At 38.9% G+C, this 18,353-nt stretch overlaps 1 protein-coding gene across 1 annotated transcript in view; it reads right to left on the bottom strand.

Moving 5' to 3' along the window:
• SNX6 (sorting nexin 6) overlaps nt 1-18,353 on the bottom strand; it is a 33,705-nt gene that overhangs the window by 10,038 nt on the left and 5,314 nt on the right. The window contains exons 2-10 of the mRNA XM_054068132.1: nt 15,496-15,695; nt 15,307-15,354; nt 9,911-10,015; nt 8,991-9,101; nt 7,320-7,441; nt 5,266-5,389; nt 3,922-4,017; nt 2,531-2,636; nt 52-127 (exon numbers count right to left, since the gene is read on the bottom strand). Of these exons, the coding sequence (XP_053924107.1) occupies nt 52-127; nt 2,531-2,636; nt 3,922-4,017; nt 5,266-5,389; nt 7,320-7,441; nt 8,991-9,101; nt 9,911-10,015; nt 15,307-15,354; nt 15,496-15,695 (988 nt within the window). The remainder of the gene's footprint in view (nt 1-51; nt 128-2,530; nt 2,637-3,921; nt 4,018-5,265; nt 5,390-7,319; nt 7,442-8,990; nt 9,102-9,910; nt 10,016-15,306; nt 15,355-15,495; nt 15,696-18,353) is intronic.

Below are 18,353 nucleotides of genomic sequence, written 5' to 3' on the forward strand. Positions count from 1 at the left end.
TTAAAACTACTACTTAGCAAATTCCCGCGTAAGTTATTAACAATATCTTACTTGCATATATCTGTGGAGTCCTGCGTTCCTAATGCATATAACGAAGAACCAATTCTATTATAGTCATCCGCCACATCTACAAAAAACAAACAAGTACTTGTTTTACTGTTTCATTCCTCTTCTTTCTGATAATTTTGAAGTTCCTCCCTTTCTTCAACAGTAGTTTTTTTCTAAAAGGAACATACTTTAACACAGAGGCAGAAATAAAATTTCCATCATGTCATCTACTATGAAGTATAGCTTCACACAATAAACACGGCACTCTCACCAAATCTTGAACCCTCTAATTGATCTAGGAATATTTAATACAATTAGCACCTGCTGCGTAAATTTATTGTGCGACTTCATTAGATTTTTATTTTGGTGGAAGATGTACAAACTTAATGACTAAAACCTGATTTTATATCTGAAGTCTAAAGCTATTTGAAAAAAAAAATCACAGTCTAACACCAACAAAGAGTAAGTCAGTGTGCTTGGGAGCACAAACTGAATACAAACTCCAAACTACCAAAACACAGCACAGTGTGTGTAACACCTTTCCTAATGCATGCCTAATTTTCAGGAAACCCTTACTTCATCAACAAGTGGTCACTGGTTGAAGTAGCATTAGTGTTAAAGCATTTTAAACAATGAAACTAGAAGCAGGGCTTGCGAAGGCGGCCGTATAATTTGACCAGTGAGGTATTGCTATATAGTAATCAGAAAAATCAAATCTCTGCACGGATGGCTTTCTTAAAGAGCTTTTAGTATAAACTCAATGGACAATAAAAACATTAACACATCCAGGCAATGAGCAGGAAAATATATGTGCTTGCTATATTTGAAGTTTATGTCTTTCAGCGAAGTTTTTTTTTAAAATAAAATAATCTTGTTTTAAGAGATTGAATAGGTTACTTTCCAGTTAATTCATCACCCCATACATCCCAAAGGAATCAGTGCAGTTGGTTACAGTGAAGAATGGTATTAAGAAGCCATTAACCTCTCCTTCTATTACACCAATTTAAATGTAAAAATAGATTTTCTGTCAGTACTATTGCAAGCCCTGCAGCTGTCTGTCTGTCATAAGTTATCCACAAACTACAGATTGCCCATTTCCTAAAGAGGCTTCCCAGGTCACTGCTCTACTCTAGTAGACAGAATTTCGAAAGACATCATCTGTCCCAATTCAGTTTGATAAAAATTGTCAATGAACTTTCTAGATATCTTGTGTCTGAAAACCCAGTGAAGCTTTATAACAAGTTTGATCAATCTTCTGCCATCAGATCCTCTAAAACCTCATTTCTAAGAATTTTCCTGGTTCTACAACCATCGTGAAAGGCACTCTCACTCCCTAAACTTTGGCACCTAACTACCACAAATGAAGTTTAGTTTTCATTTTAAGAAAGCAAACAAAGCACCAGAAACCACTTCAGGTGGGAACTGAACAAGGTCCCCTAGTTCTTCATCAAGCCTTAAATGACTCTCTCCACCTCCTACCACAGGCATGACAGCTACAGAAGACTCTAGTCTTCGCATAACAGCAAAAGAAGCATCTGAAAAGCTAAGTAAATTCTTAGTTTAATGTCTTATTCAATATGCACGTTAGAGTCCCTACCAACGGAGATTCATAAAAGGTTTGTGGCCTGGGTTTATGTGAACTATATTACTGTAGATTGCAAAGATCGAATCTGTGACTAAGACACAAACTTCAAGAAAGTAGATAGAATCTAGTATTTAATTTTGATTTATTTAGGCACAAAAACTTAAAATCAAGGGCGATAAAGGTCAACTTTTTTCTAAGCTTCTCAGGACACAGTAATCCCAAACCAAGCACAGTATTCCTAAACCAAAGATTTTCCATTTTCTCAAATGCACTGCACTTAAAACGACTATCTAGAGCTTCCAGAAAACATCTTAAGTAGTGAATTTAATAACAAAGTAGAAAATTTCACCTCAGGAAGAAAAGGGTCTGCAAACCAAACTACTGAATGCACAGCTTCCAGTCTCCATTCTAAAAGGCTGGAAAAGGACACCTGACTTCCTAGTCTAGAACTAATGGCCCAAAGACGAGTTTGCTGCTCAGCAAGGTAGTGCAATGTCTAGTGCGCCAAGAAATCGCACTCTGATGAATGCAAGCTCATTCCATCAAGAGCAACTTTATTAGGAGTAAAATCACATATATCGCTCTATTACCCACTTTTACACTTTAAAGACTAAAAATCAGACTTAAAGATATTATTACATAAAGCGTGTTTCTCTTCAAAGGGTCAGGTGAATAACCGAGATAAGTTTAGAGCCGCATCAGGCTGTTCTTACTCCATCCAGTCTATTACAGCATATGTTAAACTTCAAAAGTCACATTTAAATTCTTTAGACTATTTGAAGAGTACATTTGGAGAAATTAACTCACTTCTCACATGCAACCAGAAATTACTGCTCCTCATGAGCCACTTCTGTACACTTTAACTAGTCCTATTTTCACCTTGGAAAAAGAACTCACTTTTATGTGATCTTGTCATTTTATCAGATTTGGCAGAGGCATCTTTGACTCGGTTGTGATATTCTACAAGGAATGTTCTTTCATGTTCAAAGAAGTCATCCACATCCTACAAAAAGCAAGAACAATTTAAAAAGCAAGATTTCACTCACTGTACAGAGCAATTACAGAGATAATTTTATATATTGCTGCTGTTGTGACATGAAACGCAATATATTTTTATTGTCTAAAACATCATTTATGTAAACTGATTTCTTCACTTATTTTATCATGATTTGAAGTTTTATCAAGAATTATATTAAGAAGTAAGAATTTGTAGCAGGCATCCTAAAGGTCTAGATAACTCAACATGGAGTGAAGGAAATAATTACACTACTAAACAATGAAAACAACAACTACTAAACAGAAAAACAGAATGTTAAATACTTACTAAAAGAACCTAGAAAAACGGAAGGAGGGGAGAAAGACACCGAATTGCACAACTGCTGCAGTTGCAGCAGATACGCTATGAACTCCTAGCTCAGGAACACTGATCTTGGTGACAGACTTCTTTCAAATCAGAAAATGTAGGTAAGTTTTAATATTTTCTGTATTACAATTTGATATGTCATTTATATTTTTTTTAAAAACCCATCTAAAATAGCTCAATGCTATGGAATAGCTTACAACATGGCTTTGAACATATGCTCATGAAAACTGCTTGTTATTTGGACTTTGTATTTTTCTCCAGGTCTTAATTAACCCACAGCTATATCTACTTCCCAGCAGTTTTGAAACTCAAGATTTTACAACTAGGAACTTCAGTTCTTCTAATTTTCTTGCAAAAGGAAAGTTACCATTACAAAGAAAGAAGATCAAAATAATATTCTGAAGAAATTTATGCTTGTTATAAAACCCATCTTCCAACTTAAAAATGAAATTGAACCTTCATTAAAATTCTTTTTGTCTCAGTTACATTCTTGCATCTACTGGGAAAAGTAACATCACCTCTACTGCTGTTCTTAGTTTTGAAAGAGTAGAAGTATGTTACAAGGCTGATTAAATTCACACAGTGTTAGTAACTTCTGAGCTGCAGCAGTTGTTAAAGCTAATGCACCTTCCCACTATACAAAATGACAGGCCATAACAAAACCCACATTATTATATACAGATAAAAAAATAAATGCTTTATTTTACAAAACAGGGGAGAGAGTACTGAAAGCCCTCTTTCATGGAATTAATCAGAGAGCTTTCAGTTATCTTGTATCCAAGGCCACAGGTTCCTTCCTGTGCTCTGTCTCTTAGATATTGCCACAAAAATTCCTTTATTTATAGCTATGTAAAAATTCCGCTTCATTAAAAAAGAACAACAATGATAATACATTTTAAATCTTGATATGTGAAACAGTAATCACCTTTACTCCTGAAACAATGACACCATCTGCTGATTTAACCATATTTTTAAAGAAGTCTTCAAGCTTCTCTTTCTTATTTTTCCCACGAACGCTTAACTGAAAAACAAATTCATTTATCAAGTTAGTTCATTTTCTGGAGGCCATATAAGCTTTAAGTGAAAAATTGAACTACAACCCACAACTTGCTACTCCTAAATCAGTTTTCCTGCTCTCTGCTTGGTCTTATCCTCTGCATTAAAGGACAGGCACCGTGCACCCAGAATGACAGACTACCTCATTTACTAGACTGTTCTTTATCCTCTAAAATACTGTTCCAGGAAAAAATAGCAACATTCTAGCACCTGCAAATAATACCAAATGCACAAAATGTACATTTCAATTATCAATAACACAGTATTTATCACACACAGTATAGTTGTTGAGGTAACCTAAAAAGAGCAAAACCTAGTTATAAAAGTGTAGAATGACAGATCTTCGACTTTCAGAAATTCTGGAGCATTTACCCCTCACTGCACCGAGGATAATGCTGGTTTCAGCCTCTGCTCTTCTAGTGTATCTAAATTTCCCAGTATAGGTAAACCGAGTTCCTGAAGCATTTCTACATCAAGCAACAGGGGGATCCTACATAACGTGTTTTGAAGTTAAGCTGAGTGAAGCCAATCTTTGTAATGATTTCTTCAATGCCTATTTCTGCAACTTTAAAAAGCAACTGAAAAACATTTGCAGAATGTAAGCAACGACTAATACCAACACCAAAGAGTTATTATGATTCCAGAGAGTCCTCTCCAATAACTCAAAATTAGATAGCAACTCAGTACATAACACATGGGTAGCCATACTAGTCCAACAGCTAGAAAAAAAATTACCCAAATTTTCACTGACACTATTAACAATAAAGGCTTTACTTATAAGAACATTTCATTAGAAATCCTCTCTGGTTCTGTTAGCAACAGAACTTAAACCACAGTTCTAAATCCTAGAATTAGCGTTCCGTTTCTGTTACATCATTCTTCCCCACCAAAAAAAAAAAAAAAAATTCAGTCAAGGATTGGACAAGTATAATGTCAAGTGAAATCACCACCAGAAGTTAACCTTTTTAATCCAAAACATATTGGATTCCCATTAATATTTTTTATGCTGAGGCTAGAGCACGTAGTCCAGGTGGCAGCAAAATGAACTCCTACAGACCAAATTAATTTCTAACTTTTACAATACAAACACATCTGGCATGAAGGAACTGATGCAATTTGCTCCAGGAGGTAAAGCCCTCTTAATCAATTTTCCATCCTACTATAAAAGTACATTTTTGTTTGTCTTGCCAGCAATTCAGTTTTGAATACTCACATCTTGATTATATTCCAAGAATACATGGAAATTTAAATCCTTTCTCAAAATAGGATGTGCTGCCACGCGACACAAAAACACTTCATGCATTGCAACTGTCTTCTTGAATATTGCCAAATATTCACTGAAAACCAGAAACAAGACAAACATAAGAATTTCACAGGAAGCAATTAAGTTTGAGATAAGCCTAGTGAGCAGCTTTAAGAGATCCTCAGTAATGATACAAAATTATAAGCTAATATAGTAAAGGCTATAACTCAAATGTCTGATAAATACATGAATAATACAAAGTTAATACTATTGGAAAACTTGAAGCCCTAACATATTACAGAGACTTCTAATGAGGACTCAACAAATACATTCTATATTTCAAGGCTAGCTAACACAAGACTGGTTTGCTGAAAGTGTGAACTCATTCAATTGTTCTTTCCCCAACTCCCCAAAAATAAAGAAACTGAGATATAGACTACAGACACTAGACACTACACAGCTGATGTGCAAATTCCTTCCTCCCCATCTCCATCCCCTTGCCTATTTGCACCCTCCTTACTTATTTAAACGTTCATGTGGTTTTGTTAGTTCTTTAGATAGCAGTTTTTATTCCATGTTAAAACACCTAGCCTTTTCGGGCTGAAGCTTATGTGGATGTCTTGCTTCATAGTGGTTCTTAAAATGAAATTAAGTGCTAGGTTTGGTAGGTAGAACAAAAAAGAAAATCACATTTAACCATGACAATTGTACAGTTGCCCAGTTCGGCCAACTCAACTTTAAAGCAATTACTCTTTATTAAGAGGAAGGCATTATCAACACAAGTTTGCTAGAAATCATTTTGCTTTGCAAATTCAGTGAATAAGATGTAACTTGCCTAGAAATGAGGAATGAGCTCTTTTCCCCATTCTGAGGTCAGTGAAATGATAATCAACACTTTTGCTTCCACTATGTGCAAGGAGGTTAAGATTTACATACCAGCAAACCAGCAGGGCCAGTGTTGGGAGATGTTTGATCTCAGTGAGAGTAGTAGTCATTCAGTGAAGACAAAAAAGGAGGATGCAGAGGATGGAGGTGGCAGTAGAAGAAACCCAAAGTTTTCTGTGTTATCCAACCCCTAACCAGACCACAAGAGAATCATGATCAGGGCCGCTGGAAAACTACAGATTCTTTAAAATCTATAGTGTTTTGCTCATTTCCAGTTTTCTGCATATGAAGTGTATATCTACTCTGCTATAAGTTATGTTCTACATAACAATAATACAGAGCTTTTTAAGACATTTGCTCACAGCAGCTGGAGTTCGAAGAGAAAGCAGCAGTTCTAAGAGTTCTATGTACTTTTCTTGCCAATTCAGAGCTCTTGATAGAAGCAGTCTAGAAGCAGCGTAAATATACACTTGAAAACTGAAACCAATGACAGGAAAAAGATCAAAGAAGTGAATGCATGATAAGGAAAGTGGATGAAGCAAGGAGAAACTTCACTGTGTAACTAAATATGGAACAAAAAGCCTCAAAGCAGATATTTCAATACACATTAAATTCACAGTAAGGGAAAATACTATTTTCAAGAAGCATATTCTCCTTGTGAAAAAAAAAGGAGTGTGAAAAAAAAGTATTTTCTAGTAATCTCCATGTTGCTTGGGAAATAGAAGGTTGGCATCTGTTTACAGTACCAACTACATCCGAAAATCCCTAGTTCAATCACTAGGTGTATAAACAAAGTCTCATTATGCTTACAAAATGTGGAACACCAGAACTAAAAAAGACAGAGGCTACCTCCTCTCTTTGCAGGTGTTCTGTGAAGAAAACTATCTAACTAGCTTTTTCCTTACAAAAGAATGCTCAAGAACAAGTTGATTTTTTTTTCCCCTGTTTAAGATCTTCCATGAAATTATTTTTACAATTTTCCTAATGGCTCTGATCATGATCACTAAAGATAGATAACCCTGGTTATGCAGCAACTTGATTCTCAAGCACCTATCTCCAAGAACTATTAAACAAACAGCATTAAAATTGAGGGACTACGAGAAATAAACTAAAAAATAGTAGTAATCAAGTCTACATACGCCTCCAGTTCTTGTTTCATCTTGGTAAATTCTTCTTTAGTCATTGATCCTTCCCCTTCTCCAAGTTTCTGCAATTTCTCCCTTGAGGCATCAAAGTCAGGCCTGGGCGGTGCTGGTGGAATCTGGAATTCAATCAAACCTTTTTTTAATTGCTTATCTTCTCAGCGAAACAACATCCACTCAGTACAGGAACTGAAGATTGCCTGCAGCTTTTTCATATGTGGCTTTCTCTCTCAACATTCATTACAGCATTTATGAATAAATTCCCTGATTCATGAGTTAGACATGCTGCATTACTGTACAACTTTTGGCCCAATGTCCTTGAAGATTACTAGAGTATTAACAAATGGCCTCGGTAGTTTAGTTACAACAGAAACCAATTAATAACTAGCTTTCCTGTTACAGTGAATTAAAACTTGAAATAATCATTTTATAAGTAGTTTTGGTTTAGCTTATTTAGTAAGGATTGTTTCTTTTTTAAAGAAAAAAAACACAATTGTTTTCAAATCATCGATTTATAACTCCCTAAAACTTTAAAAAAGAAAAATCCATAGTTTGCAGGCACTACTCCTTTCTTGCAGCACTGTTGACATTAAAGATACATCTGTTGAAATAACAAAGCACACAGTAAACAAGTCTCTACTTAATCCTATAACAGTGTATTAACACTGAAAGAGATAACACCACAGTTAAACTAATCCTGAACTGCTATCGGTAAAGGGACACAGGACAAAGCTAAACTGTTCTTAAATTTTAATTTGCCAATATTTACTATTACATCAATGTATTATAAAAAAAGAAAAATCCATGACCTTTGTATCTACTGTCTGAAACTAGTTACCAAGACACTGAAGGTCTAGTTCCTTCTAACAGCTTTTGTGACTGAAAAAAGACTAGCTCAAGAATGGTATGACACATCAAAGATAATATTCATCATCTTGTACCCACTAGTTAGTCAGAAATATGTTTACCTTCTGAATCAGTAGACACCCCTCTGACACAGAATTAATACCTAACTTTCACAAAAGATGACAAATATTCCTATTCGTAGTTAAAGTATGAACAGCAGCACTCATTTTTAATGGACTGTATCATAAGGTTAAGGTGACTATTTTGGGATCCCTGTTCTTGGAGGCCTGCAATAAACTTCAAAACAGAAGTTGTTAAGTTGTGCATTATGGTTCTTTGCAGTTCTAGATGGTATTAGTGTTGGTTTTTCCTCTCCAACTGATTTATAGTAAAATGATTCTGATAACCATTATGAAAACTGGAAAAGCCTAATTACTAGAGCTCAGCTATTGCACTTTTGCTATTCAGCTAAAACAAAGGCAACATGAAACTTGTAACTAAGTTAAACATTAGCTTGCAAAAACAATACCACCAAGCTAGAGAGTTCATCTATCTCCCACATTTTTAACACAGTGGACCAAAACCAGGCTTGGATACAGACTCATTCTTTAGAAGTGAAATGCGAGAAAATACGACAACTACAGTAACTTTCCTCCAAGTTTGCTTCAATCATTTATTCTGTGTAATTGCATAAAATTAAGTATAAGAGCATCTGAATCTGATTTTAGAAGGAATGAATATCTGTCATTTCTATTGCATTTAAAAGAGGTCACAAGAACTTTTGATACACTGCACATAAACCAAAAGAACTGTAATACTTACAATATAGCCAGCATAGTCCTCGTTCTCAACAAAAGAATCATGAAGCCAAATAAACTCCTCATGTTGCCGAACCACAGAAAATTCATTTTGTTTGAAATTTGGCAAGGAACTCTAGAAAGGCAAGAGGAGGAAGAATTATAAGAAAAAAAAGAAAACACACGACCCATATGTAAAAAAAAAAAAGCCCCAAACACCACAACGTTTTTCATTATTATACAAAAAACACCTTGAAGGAACAAGAAAGATATCCCTTTAAAAATAATCCAATCATCCAGGTAAGAATTTGGCCATAAAAAAGTTTGTACAACAATAATTACCCCCATCCTAATTAGTGCCGCAATCGATCAGAATGGGTTGCCCAAAGAGGTGGTGCAGTCTCCGCCCCTGGAGACATTCCACACTGATTTACTGGGGGGAGGGATGGAGGAGATGTGGCTAAATGCCCTCCAGAAATTTTATTCAACCTCAACTATTCTGTGATTCTTCAATCAATAAACATTCAAATCTTAAAAAAAAAAGAAGCCACAAACAAGCAACAAAAAAGAAATGATTCTTGAATATAATTACGTTATGAAATATATTTTTAGAATCCAAAACCATGACTAATGTGATAAAAAACCTATACAGAAGAATACTGAGGTCTATTAAAGATTCTACCTATAAACGAAGAAACTTCTAATTATGGGAATGGCATGACCACACATCAGTATAAAAAGGTCACTTTTTTTTCTTAACAGATTTTTAACGTTGTAACTTCTTAGTCATCCTTTTCATAAGCCCTGCAGCTACACAGTCTCCGAAACATGAGATAATGCTACTTTCATTTCCTTTGGATTGTTACACTTGTTTCACCAGTTCAAGTAAACTTTCTTTTCTGTACAATTAAGAAAAAGTTCAATGTACAAAACCCAGGCTCTTACCTTTGTGTGGACAGTGAATTTCACTTTGTCCCTCTCACTGAGTGCATCTGAGATATCCACTTGCAGAGCAGCATCAGTCTGGAGATCTACATTTATTGCTCTGAGCTAAACAACAACAAAAAAATTATTTAGCTTAAACAGAAAAAAAAGTTAACTGTATTCCCCTTATCCTTCCCTTGAGAAGAACCCTGATCCTGCAATGCTGAACATCCTTAAAGACTCAAGACAGATTACAATAAAAAACCAGCATCAAAAGATTATTTCCAGCAGAAAGGGAAATTCCAGTAGCACTCCTTACAGCACATATGACCATACAAGTAATATCTTTTACTGTACTCCTTATAGTGCACTATTTTCCATTTCCATGTACTATTAACTGGCTAGTAATTGAGATAGTCAAGACAAAACACATTTACGGACAGCAGCAAGTTCAGTAAGGTTTTCTCTTCATTTTTTCTTCATTCTCTCCACTCTTGCAAACTGATAATCTGCTGTAAGTAAACGTACTTGCAAAGGTAATTATAAAAGTACTAACAGCTGGAAAAGTACTTCTAAGGATAAAAGTGGCCCTATATTTCAAATAAGCAAGAGCTATTAAAGATCTGATTTACTCACATTGTTTAAATTATTTCTTTTATTTAACATTCCCCACGATACATGAAAAAGCTGAGAAAAGAAATATCCTGAACTTCACAGATCTAAGTCTCCTTGAATTTTTTTTTTTTGGGGGGGGTGGGAAGGAAGAAAAAACAAGCAACCACAAATTCAAGATTTCAATCTCTTCAAAATCAGCACAAGAACTGGTGAAAGTGCAAGGACTATATAATTTTATTCCACAAGATGTAAAACCTGAACACTCTCACAAAAGAATCCAAAAGTCACATCAAACAGAAAAGTAGACAATGATCAAATATAAAAAATACAGAACATTATCTGAGCACTGCAACGTCTGGCAGTAACTGTACCAGGCACTTCAACAGCACTCGGTGAAACAATAACCTCATCCAGATCCCACAAAGAAATTCAAGTCCCTTCATCCATGCACCCTGGTTGTTCTAGAGCAATTTGTCCCATGACAATTTCACCAGGGGGCTCCGCAGATGTTCAGAATGTTTATACAAGTACTAAGGATAAGTCTGAAATTGTCTCAAATTCACACAGAGAAAAGAAAATATTTCAGTATCATGCTCACGAGGTTTACTTCTTACTGGGACACTGTTTTCTTTGACACTGCATTTTTTCTAGAAATACCACATTTTACAGTATAAAAACACTTTGCCCTACCAAGGTATAGACTTCTTCGTTCAAAATTCCTCAGGACTGCATTTTGAAGTCTATACTCAAAGACAAAAATGCTTTAAGTATCAGCAACATACAGTACAAAGGTTACACATGAGCACATTTTGAAGGTAATGCTGCAGGACACTGGAACAGCCCTAAGAGAGAAGCACCAACTGTCACATCTTGTTTTTCACCAGTTATCTTAATCCTTAAATCTTAAATCATAGTGGTCAGTTCCCACTCTAGTCTTCTCATTAACCTTAATGCATAAACAACTCTGCTGCTTATGTACTGGCAAACGCGACTAGTGCATCTTAGAATTAGTGTATTAAAGTAAACCAAAATAGAGTTCAGCATACTCTGCTAGGCTAGCAAAACATAACAGTTCAATAGCTATTACACAAACAGGAATAGCTTTTCCTTACAGCAAAGTTAGAAATCATTAAAATCACTGCACAGTAACACATTCACACACGTGATTCAGGCATCGGGTTTTGTTTTGTTTTCCCAAGGGTTAGTGGGTCACTGCCTCACACAAAGGCATACTATCATGCAATGATCCACTGCAGATTAATCCTCAGAGGCAGAATCTCCCAGCTCCTATCGAATCTCCAATACATTTAACATCTAATTAGGGAAGAAAAACATAATCTGACATACCAATGTCTGCCTTATGTCATGACACAACATTCTTTATTTTGTAAAAAAGTTCTTAGTGGTTACACTGTTTGGGGTACTGTTTGTTTTTCTCCAGTCCCCCAGAAAACATTAGCAAAACAGAGTAATCTCAGCAAATAATCCGGATTACCCAAATTGCATTTTTCTAGTCTTTCACGAGTCACAAAAATTTTCTACTAAAATATTTTTCCCTCTTTTTTAAAAAAGCAGTACAATACAAAATTTGAACTTTCAGTACATGAACTGTTCATCAGCAGCGTGCATGCAGCACAACCTGGCCATATGCACTATTCAGCTTTAGAAACAAAAAGCTTACCTGTGCTGAGAAAATTAAGAACTACCTAAACATGACAACTTTGCTCATGGCATACAATAATATTTGTTTGATCTATGCTAGTTAAGTTTACGAAGAGTTTAATCGTATGTTAAGTTATGCTGTGTAACCTGACTGCCAACAGGGAACAATTTCATCTGCAATGGTAATGAAACTTTTATGAAAGGTGTCAGAGACAATCAGAAAGTTGAAGGATTTTAAATGTATTCATGAGACACAATGGTTCACATTGCATTACTGGGAATTAAATTCACAAACAGTACCATCACACAACTTAAGTAATTTCTTCATCACTACTTCCAAAAGAAAACCACCACCAATGGACAGTTTTGTAGTCACGAAGGAAATAGAAAATGAAAAAATAAAATGCTACAAAGCCTGATTTGGATCAAAAGTCCGATATGGATGAAAACTGAAATGAATGTACCTTAAATTCTGGAAGAAATGGAGGTGGGATACAGTTTCTTTGTATCTTGCTCCCTCTCCTGCCAGTCCAATACATACAATGTAGCACAATAATTTTATGCTTAGATGCAAGCTCTACATCCATCCCCAACAGTTTGCAAAGCAAAAGCTAACTTAATTTAGCTGTTTTACAGTTTCCTATGCTACACCATGAGAGTCACTGTTTTAACCAATGGGTCTAGAAAATACCAGAAGCCAAAGCCACTGCTACACGATGTAACGTACTAAAAGAGAACACAATGCAAGTAGAGGATTTAGCACCTAAGCTCTTCCTCCAGGATCAACTAGTATTCAAATAATAATGGAAGAAAGCTGGTAGAGACAAAGGGAGCAACCAAACCTTTAATTCCTAGGTCATGTCATCCCTTAACAATAGTAACTTCTATACTCCAAACTCTGTAAAAAAAAAAATGTTAAGAGAAAAACGACCCTTTCTTCAAGCGGATTCTTTACAGGCAGATAAATACCCAGAGCAAGGGAAACAAACAACACAAAAGATTAGAAAGTGGCATCACAGCATCAAATTTCCAGCAGATCTGTTCTAAGGCACAGCTTATTTGCCCTAAAGGAGTAGACAAGAGCATTAGCCAGGTCAGCTAAAGTTTACGTACACATAAAAAACACACAACAGTACTAGCAGAGAAATACTATACCACCTTCCAAAGCATGCATTGTTTATATTAGAGAGATCATTAAAAAAAAAACCAAACCAGGAACCATGTTACTCCAAGCCAACTCAATAGTATCTTCCCAAGTGAGATTTAGAAAAGCAATTCCTGCAAGTTCATTTTATGCAGACTGTTTATAATAAGTTCCTTCTACAGACCACCCACTGCTACTTCCTCAAAGATGATTCTCAGTGCTCTATTTTACAGTTCTCCGGAAAAGACTCCATATGGTATAACATGATTGTTTGAGAAATACCGCTCTATGTGGCATTAGCGTGATTTCCAGCCCTCTCCTCACCCCATCGTCCTCATGTTAAACTTACAAATGTATCTAACCAACATGATTCTGAAGTGTTAAACATACAGTTGTCGTAGCAAAATCTGAATTCTAGAGAGGAAAGAGTAGCAGTTCTCAAAACTAAAAGCCCAATTACTCTAACCAGAAGCTGCTGTCCGTCCTTTCAAATAAAGATTCGACGCACTCTTTTTTTAATCACAAATGGAAGAAGGCGACAAATCAGAATCAAGGAAGCAGCTTATGAAAAGCTGCTCACTTTTACTACTACTTCTAAGGAAAAAAGTTATGGTTTTGAAGATTAAAGCGCAACAAATCCACTCATGAGGACTGCCAATATTGCTTTTGATTGAATTTTCTGTATCACAATCATGCAGGTAACAACCTGTGTTTTAACTCCAGGGATTTACACAGCAGTGCAAAAACCAAAACCCCAGACTAATTGAAAATAAGAGAACTAAAACAAATAGGGGAAGGAGGAAGACACTATTCTCATTTAATTCCTCAGTACTGGATAAAGACAGGGGAAAAAAAAAAAAAAAAAGACTGCACTTGCCCAACTGAGATGATGTAAGTTGTCCAACAGCACAAACAAGACTCCTAAGAGATTTCTTAAGGCTTTCAAATTATCTTGTGAACTCTGACTAGCTGTAGCCTAAGAGGAAAGACTAGTAATGAAACAAACAAGTTTCACATGTGATGAGATCTGCATTGTTATGTTCTGCTGGCACATTCAAATAAAGACAATTTAACTGTGCACTTCAATGGCTCTTCCTAAATTCCAAGGACAACCTATGTGAAACACGACTCTGCAATTAACAAGTTCTTCAGTCTTTGTCCTGAAGACTTTCCACCATCTTTTTTATCCAATATTCTTACTAAAGTAGCTGTATAATTCCAGGCACAAACTCTACAGCACCCAGAATTGGCCTAATATAAAACTAGAATTCCTTCTTTAATTTCCAGTCAGAAACAGGAACATAAAATGCACTAAATTCCAATCACATACACACAGTCAAAAACCGTTCGGTACTTAACATAATATTTGACACTTGAGTATGGCACTTATGATAAAAGGCTATACCAACACAACGTTTTTCAGATTACATTTGTTTAGCAGTCCAGGGGATGCAGCCACTTGGATCACCAGGAACAGGCAAGGCAACCCAAGCAACCCAGAAGCTGCTCTCCTACCTTGCTCAGAGTCATTCCTTCTCAAGACACTAACCAACCGGGGTAATCGGTCTGATTAAGTTACACCAGATTAGCTGATTTGCTGCTAAAATGAGGCAGGCAAGTTAAACAGAGATCGCTAAAGCAGTTAGAAGGAAAAACAGAAGCAGTAGAGCAGAGAAAAAGGTTTCCTCAGTAAGAAATATCACGGCATCAGGTATAAACAACAAAACTTCTTTTCGTTAATGAGTTTATCATGCAGCACGGCCCGAAATGTTGCTCGGGGGCCTAAAGAGGAGGGAGAGCAGGGATGTCCCACCTCGGCCCCGGTTCTCCAGAGCCGGTGGGGCCCGAGCCCGCCCCGGGGAGGGCTCAGAGGGAGTCGCGGCCCCCCCGAGCCGTTCCAAGCACCCAAGAACCGCCCCTCCCTCCAGAGCGAACAACGAAGCCCCCGAGCGCGCCTGTCAGAAGGAGGCGGCCCCGCGGGTCCCCGCGCACTTACGCCTCGGTCCTCCTCCGAGAGGAAATCGGGGCCGTCGTCCGAGCCTTCCTGCCGGGGGCGACGAGGAGGAGGCGGCGGCGGCGCGGGCCGGGGGGTGGGGGGGGAGACAAAGCGCACAGGTTAGCGACCCGGCCGCGGAACCGCGCGCGCCCGGCCCCGCCCCGGCCCCGCGGCCGCCCCGGCACCCACCATCATGGCTGCTCGCCGCGCTCCGCGCCCGCCGCGCCGCCCGCAGCCCAGCGGGGAGGGGCGGGGCGGGGCCGCGCGCCGCTCCTCTCGCGAGGGGCAGAGAGACAGAGAGCGGCGGGCGCGGGGCCGCGCGCGCCTCGGGCCGCCCCTCCCCGCCGAGGGGGAGTCACCTCCTCTGCCGCGCGCGCCTCGGACCGCCCCTCCCAAATGGGGTGGTGGGAGAGGGGAGAGGCCCCTCCTCTGGCCCGCGCGCGCCTCGGGAGGGCGGGTGGCGTTCGGAAGCGCCTCAAGGGGCGCGGCGGGTGTCCGCCAGCTTTGTTCTCAGCACATGCTCTGCGGCCCCTCCCGAGTCGGTGAGGGGGAGCTGTGCGGCGGCAACAGCGCCTGCCCTGTCACGAGTGTGCGTGAAACAGGCTGTGCAGCCCCGCAAGGGTAGAAATTCAGTGGTTCCTACTAAGCCTTTAATGTATTATGTGATGCAGATTGAGGGTTGCCTTTCGTTGCGACTGTGAAACGGAGCAGCTCAATACCCCTTTGTCCAGCGATGCCAGTGTCAGCTGGGCTAAAGTGATTATAAACATGGAGGGTGAGAATTCCGTGCGTGAAACTGCGTTTGTCATAGAATAGTTTGGGTTGGAAGTGACCTTAAAACCCATCCAGTTCCATCCCCCACTGCCATGGGCAGGGACACCTCCCACCGGCTCAGGCTGCCCAAGGCCCATCCAACCTGGCCTGGAACAGCCCCAGGGATGGGGCAGCCACAGCTTGCCTGGGCAACCTGGGCCAGTGCCTCACCACACTCACGGCGAAGAAATTCCTCCTTATGTCCAGTCTAAATCTGCCCCTCTCCAGTTTATGGCCATTGCCCCTTGTCCTATCACAAGCCTTTGTGAACAGTCCCTCCCCGCCTTTCTCATAGCCCCTTCAGCTACTGGAAGGTCGCTATAAGATCTCACAATAAGGTATTCTCAGAGCCTTCTCCAGGCTGAACAATCCAAACTCTCATCCTGTCTGCATACAGGAGGTGCTCAAGCCCTCTGATCATCCTTGTAGCCCTCCTCTGGACCTGTTCCACCCATTCTATATCCTTCTTATGTTGGCGATTCCAGAACTGGACACAATACTCCAGACAAGGTCTCACAAGAGAGGAACAGAGGGGCAGAATCCCCTCCCTCACACTTGCTTTTGATGCAGCCCAGGACATGGTTGGCCTTCTGGGCTGTGAGCGCACATTGCTGGCTCATGTCGAGCTTCTCATCAACCAGCACCCCAAGTCCTTCTCTGCAGGGCTGCTCTCAATCACGTCATCCCCCATCCTGTATTGAAACCGGGAATTGCCCCAACCCAGGTGTAGGACCTTGCACTTGGCCTTGTTAAATTTCATGAAGTTCTCACAGGCCCACTTCTCCAGCTTGTCCAGGTCCCTCTGCATTAAATCCCATCCTTCTGGTGTGACAGCTGTCCCAATCAGCTTGGTGCCATCTGCAAACTTGCTGATGGTGCACTCAATCTCATTGTCTATATCATTGATGAAGATATTAAACAACACTGGTCCTAGTACAGACCCCTGAGGAACACCACTTGTCATGGATCTCCAACTGGACTTTGAGCCTAAGGAGTTTCTATCTTGGTTGTTTGCACACTTACTTCTACATTTACCTAACAATAATAGACCAGGTCAATGAACTAAATATAACCCAGCAAGAATGAAATTGCACCTCATAACTGAGGCCATATGACAGCCCTTTGGTACCATCACAATCCTCCCCTCCTCCTCCACATACCTGTCTACTTTACACCAGCTCTGGTCTTCAGAGGGCTCTGACTCAAGTTAACCAGTCTCACCAGCAGAAAAATTACGTGGGATAAAGCAAGGGAAAATTGGTTTGATAGGTGAGTTTCATTGACTCTGTTAAGCTGTATGGATGGCCTAGAGAAGGATGTGGGAGTTTGAAGCCAGAAGAAAGGAAAGTCTTGGGTCTCTCAGATGAAATCTTGATAAATTACTCCCTTTACCAGCAACACCTCAGTTTTGCCCCAGGACATGCACTGACTCACTCAGCTACTCATTTTTTTGTTCCATTTTTCCTTCCTCTTTTCCTCATTTTTTTTTTCTTTTTGGCTACTGTGTTTTGTCTCGTTTTTAGCTGCTGAACTTTAGAGGAAAAGTCCATCATTATTCTGAGCTTACAGGGACATCCATAAGAGGGAACGATCCTGCACTAACTGGGAGAAGAGCGCTGTGCTATTATAACACACGGGTCTTCTGATCTTTTAAAAATGTTCCACTGCAAAGACGCTTAATGTCTGTAGATGGTGCTATATACATATTTTTAGGAATACATTTTCTTTGTGTTTGAGTGTGATATCCCTGGAAACCTAGAAGCCACACAATTTAAGACATATTTGGCTTTTATCAGGAAATCACTGCAGAGATTTGAAGGCTTTCCCTGCATGGTATTATATAGTACTGCCTGTACGGTATGACTAATCATGGAGAGATTCAATAAATGCAAGGGTTTGATATATGCAGGTGCTGTAGTTCTGATTTTCATTAGCTGATATATATCTTTTTTAACTGTGAGGAACTGTTCTTCATGCACTTCTCTCTTTTGGGAAGTCTCTTGACTTCCCTCTCTAAACCTAATCACTTTCAGTTTCCTTCCAACAACCTCACATATTGTTCACGTGGAGCTCAAATACACCACCTTGCAGACAAACTGTGGTCATCAGGACCAGCTTTTCTGTATCTCACTATCAGACTGATTCCTCCTTCCCTTTCATCTTTGAGGTGAAAATATTTTTTTTCCCTTACATACATAATTGATATTTTCTCTACTGCTACTAACTGAAACTGT

This window comes from Cuculus canorus, chromosome 5, assembly GCF_017976375.1.
Source record: "Cuculus canorus isolate bCucCan1 chromosome 5, bCucCan1.pri, whole genome shotgun sequence".
In the NCBI taxonomy this organism is placed as follows: Eukaryota; Metazoa; Chordata; class Aves; order Cuculiformes; family Cuculidae; genus Cuculus; species Cuculus canorus.